Source organism: Sinocyclocheilus rhinocerous, unplaced genomic scaffold, assembly GCF_001515625.1.
Source record: "Sinocyclocheilus rhinocerous isolate Xijiao unplaced genomic scaffold, SAMN03320098_v1.1 scaffold1376, whole genome shotgun sequence".
Taxonomy (NCBI): domain Eukaryota; kingdom Metazoa; phylum Chordata; class Actinopteri; order Cypriniformes; family Cyprinidae; genus Sinocyclocheilus; species Sinocyclocheilus rhinocerous.
Genome location: NW_015646354.1, coordinates 120,998 through 126,739, shown reverse-complemented (window position 1 = coordinate 126,739; position 5,742 = coordinate 120,998). Strand labels below are relative to the sequence as shown.

Genomic DNA, 5,742 nt, shown 5'->3' with positions numbered 1-5,742 from the left:
GCATTAGGTGTGTTCGACTTAAAGCGGCGCTGAGCAGACCGATCGGTTAATGGATGCTTTGATATCATACACCCGCAGCGACGCTTTAAGTCTAACGCAACTTTTGTTTGGGGTGTTCGGTGAGTTCCGTCAGGATATATACGTCATTCAAGCCGACCAATCAGGTTGTGAACGTATCACTATGCCTTTAGGTTCGCTGTCAAAAATGCCAATGTGAACGCTAAGCGGACCAGGACCAAATGTATCATTTTCCTTTTTGGTCCGGACCAAATGAACCAAACGAACCGAACTACAAGTATGAACACACCCTTAGTCATTATCTCAATAGTTGCAGAGTTTGTTACAGACCAGGGGTGTCCAATCCTGAAGGGCCACTGACTTTCAGAGTTCAGGTCCGACCTTAATTAAACACACCTGACCAGCATTAAACATCAAATGCTGGGTCTCATTTTGAAGGCTGAATTTGTCCAGAGACTAAACTTCCCAGACAAGTGTGTTGGGTTAAGCTGGAGCTTAACTAAGGGTGTCCTATCCTGTTCCTGGAGGGCCACTGTCCTACAACCCTAATTTAACTAATCTGAACAAGCTGATCAAGGTCCTCAGATTCACAAAAAACTTCTAGGCAAGTGTGGATCTGGTTGGAGCTGAACTGTGCAGGACATGGGTCCTCTAGGAGCAGGATTGGACACCCCTGGTCTGTAATGAACAACTGTAATGCAACTATTGAAACCATCTAAAATTCAGACTTGGTGTGAATAGGGAGCAAAACTAAATGGGTCAAGTCAAGAAGTTGCAGCGAAAAAATGTTTACTCACTGCTTAATTTCTCAGACTGGGGTTCTGCTGGTTCCTGCAAATTCCAGGTAACTCGTTTTCCCTGCGATTTAGATTTTGCACCAGGTGTAACTGTTTCAGTAGTTTGTTTATTCTCTGCTGGAGCCTCTGGCATGGCAGACTTTGGATCGACAGCTTCTGTTGAGTCGGCCACAGAGCTCTCACTCATTTCCTTCTTAATGAAGTCTAAATTATCAATTAAGTAATCAACACTGATATCTTCATCGGAGGAAACAATAGGTTCTTGTTTTATTGGCGGGTCTGGCAGCTGAAGAGGTGACATCTCCATGTCCTCCTCCAAAAGTGGCGAATGATAAGACTCAGTGGGTTCCTTTTTACAGTTCACTGCATCTATGTCAGCCATATCCAAATTGATGACAAGAGGGTTGTCACTGCAGCTTGGTGAATCATCTTCATCAAGCCATATTTTTTCAATTTTTATCATTTTTGGCTCAACAACCATTTCTTGCCCTTTCATCTCATCCTGTAAGCTAGCATGGCTCTTCTCTAAATCAGCACTGCCTGATTTAATTTCATTAACATTTGGTGATTCTGTGCTGAAGATGTCTAAAGATGCCACCTCTTCTTTCTCCATCTCTTTAACGCCATCTAATTCTCCACACAAGTTGAGACAGACTTCCTCCTCCTTTTTGATGTCTTTCAACTCCTTGACAGAACCAGTGGGCCAAGGTTCCTCCTGTTTAATTTCATTAGGCTTAAGCAGCTCAAGTGAAACATCATCCTTGCTTTCTTGAAGTGTTCTGAATGGGTCATCATGTCTTGATGACCCAAGTCCATGAGCCGTGATCTCAACTTTAACTGATGGTAATGCAACAGTTGTCTCACACTCATGTGGTCTCGCATCTCTCTCTGTCTTCACAGGCGTTGTAATCTTGTTTGCACTAAGAGCAGGCTCATGTAATTCAGTGGACATGGGCTCTGTAGACTTATGGGAGCTCCTTTCTGTACGCCGAGAGATCTCGGATCGATCCTCCCGCCGTTTACGCTCCCTAGATGTTGATCTTGACTTCTGCCTCTTTAGCCTAGTCTCACCCTGATCCTTTGATGTTCTCCTCCTTTCTCTGGATCTTGATCTAGAAAATGAATGAGATCGGGAGTGCCTTCTTTCTTTAGACCGCTTCCTATGTCTTTCTCTCCCTCGGCTGTCATTCCTCTCACGACTCGCTCTTCTTCCACTCGTCTTCCTTTCTCTACTGCTGGAACTCGAGGAACACCTCCGGTCTCTTGATCGCGGACGTTGCCTCTCTTTCGATCTTGAGTGGGAATGCTGCCTCTCTTTCGAACGGGATCTCCGCTGATCCCTTGACTTTGAGCGTGACCTCTTTTCTTTTAACTTTGAGTGTTTCTTTTTATGGGAGTCTTTAGATGAAAAGCTTTGCGAGTTTGATGGTGGCCGCTTCCTATCCTTGGACTGGGACTTCTGAGGTCTTTCCTCCTTGTCCTTAGCTGTTTTAGAAGAATTAAAAGCACCACTGACTGAAGGCAGCTCTTTACACACCCCATTTCCTTTATAAGCTTGTTGTAGATTGGCTAGAGACTCTTCTAGTGACTTTGATTGGGGCCTGATGGGTGGAGGTCTAGTCTCAGGTTCAGACTTCACCTCAACATTTTTTTCACTGCATGACGAGCTTGAACTGGAGTGCTCTTCAGTTTTCTGAAAAGGGCTTCCTGGAGTTCCACCACTTCCAGTATCCATGCCTGCTTTGCATCTAGTTGAATCCAAAGCAGGACCTCCTGAGGGAGATGGACTATGCATTGTGTCTGAATGATGTGGAGATTCTTTGCACGGTCTGTCCCACAAAGATTCTGGCTCCATTTTAACTTCTTCACACATTTCCAAGTCTCTCTCTGTATCAGAGTGTACATCCAGAGGCTCAGATTTGATTGGATGACGGGCTCCAATTGGCACCCGAGGTCCAGTATTTTGGACGCCAACATCAGGACCCTCATTTTCTGGTTCATTATCAGAGGAATCAGACCCTGTAGGGTTAAAGGGATCATAGACCTCACTCTTCTCCTCTTTGGCTTTTGCTCTTAAAGACAACAGCATCTGTTTACTTTTATTATTCCTCTTTATTGATTCCTCATCACCTCCAGGCAGAGTCCCTCCTGATGCAGGAAGTCGCCGAGCTTGCCAGGGGTTTCCGCTAGCGTTTATACGGAAACTGACAGAAGAAGAGGAGGGGCGTGAGTTTGAAGAGGCACTAAAAGATGATGTAGTAGAGGTGAAAGAGCTAGAAAATGATGATGAAGCACCAGTTCTGTCTGCTCTTTGCCTCTGAGCATCCACCGTCCTGTTTTGCTGACTCGCACCTGTACCTTGTTGGTCAACGGTACGTTCCCTATCTGTATTGCCTGCTAAGCTGTTCGCTGAAGACCCAGGCAAAGTACTGCTACTGCTGCCACTGTTACTATTTGCACTGGAGGTACTGTCCCTTTTAATTTTTGGTATTCTTGGCAATACAGAAACATCCACCCATACAGGCTTAGGAGGGGGCTTTTTGATAGGTGGTTGTCGGACAGGACCATCCTTGTCTTGATGGGGAGAGTTAGAAGGCCCATTTGGCATACTTGAGAGGGGTTGACTTTTAATCCCATTAGTGCTCAAGTGACTATTCCCAGGTCTAGGTGGGTTTAGGGTGACAGGCCTATGAGGAGCTCCCGGATGCAATAGGGGATGTCCCAAGGGAGAAGGGTGAGAGTGAGGAAGATGAGGGGAGTGTATGGGTGGAGATGTGGGATTCTGTGGTGTGGAAGAGGACCCAGGAGAACTGTGTGCTGGTGGGGACCTCCTCAATGGGCTGAAAGAAGGACTAGCTCCTCCAGAGGGTTGAATGAGACTTTCTTCTGAAATTGGAGTGTCTCCTGTTTCCCCTGAGCTTGAACCTCTAGGGGTAGTGTTTCTTGGCACGGACAGAGACACTGAAAGGAACAAAGAAACATTTTCTTTTTGAAAGGATGACAAACATGCAACATCAAGTTTCTATTGCTAAAACCATCAAAACAGACACATTTAGAAAGAACACAAAGGTTTAGCTTATGTGTGTGACTGCAAATATAAAAAAAAATACTAATGCTGCATCCATTACAGATCAAATGTGAAACATGGAGAACATTGTGCATGACTGTTATATACTCTATGGTTATAGAGTTGTTAGTCTTGGATTTATATGTTTGTTCAATACTCTTTCCAGGTTTATTTGCTTTGGGATAAATAGATTGACTTGATAGATTGATAAATAGATTGATTTGTTTTGGGATAAATAGATTGACACTCATTACAAGCAAATAAATATGGGAATACTAGTGCTGTCAAATGATTAATCGCGATTAATCACATCCAAAATAAGTTTTTGTTTGCATAATATGTGTGTGTACTGTGTATATTTATTATGTAAATATAAATACACACACATACAGTATATATTTTCAAAATATTTACGTCTATTTATATTCATATCATTTATATTATAAATAAATATATTTAATATAAAAATAAAATTTTTCTGAATTATATACATGCATGTGTATTTATATATACATAATAAATATACACAGTACACAAACATACAATGCCTTGCGAAAGTATTCATACCCCTTCATTTTTTCCACGTTTTGTTATGTTGTAGCTTTATGTTAAACTGCTTTAAATTACTTTTTTCCCACATCAGTCTACACTCCATACTCAAAGGTCTGTTTTGTGTTGACAAAGCACAAAACAGGTTTGTAGCAATTTTGCAAATTTATTAGAAATAAAAAACTGAAATGGTTCCATTGCATAAGTATTCATGAGACACTTGAAATTTAGCTCCGGAGCATTCATATCGCTTGTAGATGTTACTACACTTCGAGTGAAGTTAAACTGTGGCAAATTTATTTGAAGGAGTATGATTTGGAAAGTCACACACCTCTCAGAAAAGTTCTAACAGCTGAAAATGCATATCAGAGCAACAACCAAGCCCTGAGGTAAAAAAAAAAAAAAACTGCCTGTAGAGCTCAGAAACAGGCTTGTGTCAAGGCACAGATCTGGGGAAGAGTTCAGAAAAAATTCTGCTGCATTGAAGGTTCACAGAAGCATGTAGCCTCCATTATCCATAATGGAAGAAGCTTGGAACAACTAGGACTCTTCCTAGAGCTGGTCGCCCAGCCAAACTGAGCAATTGATGGAGAACGGCCTTGGTTATACTATTGACCAAGAAGCTGATGGTCACTCTAGTTGAGCTCCATGATCATATGTGCAGATGGGAGAAACTTACAGAAAAACAAACATCACTGCAACAATCCACCGATCTGGGCTTTATGGCAGTGCGGCCAAACTCAATCCTCTCCTCAGTGAAGACACATGAAAACCCACTTGGCATTGGCAAAAAAGCACCCAAAGGACCCTCAGACTGAGAAACGATATTCTCTGGTTTGGTGAACCTCAATTCTAAGCATCATGTTTGAAGGAAAGTGCTTGAGTGGCCCAACCACAGCCTGGGATTGAACCCAATCAAATATTTCTGGAGAAACCTGAAAATGTGCATCTGCCCCCATCCAACCTGACAGAGCTTGAGAGGTGAAGAGGTGAGGAGAAGAATGACAGATAATTGCCAAATGCTGATGAGCAAAGCTTGTCGCATCGTACCCCCCAAAAAACTTGAGGCTGTAAAGGTGCTTCAACTAAGTACTGAGTTAAAGGGTTAGTTCACCCAAAAATGAAAATTCTGTCATTAATTACTCACCCTCATGTCGTTCCAAACCCGTAAGACCTTCGTTCATCTTCGGAACACAAATTAAGATATTTCTGAAGAAATGTGAGCGCTCTCAGACCCTGCATATAGACAGCAACGCAACTGAAATGGTCCAGACAGAAACGTAGTAAGGACATCGGCAAAACAGTCCATGT

General features: G+C 42.7%; 1 protein-coding gene across 3 annotated transcripts in view; it reads right to left on the bottom strand.

Moving 5' to 3' along the window:
• Window positions 1–5,742, bottom strand: part of LOC107707544 (PHD and RING finger domain-containing protein 1) — a 29,603-nt gene that overhangs the window by 4,055 nt on the left and 19,806 nt on the right. For all 3 annotated transcript variants that reach the window (XM_016511607.1, XM_016511609.1, XM_016511608.1), the window contains exon 14: window positions 816–3,776. In XM_016511607.1, coding sequence (XP_016367093.1) covers window positions 816–3,776 — 2,961 coding nt within the window. The remainder of the gene's footprint in view (window positions 1–815; window positions 3,777–5,742) is intronic.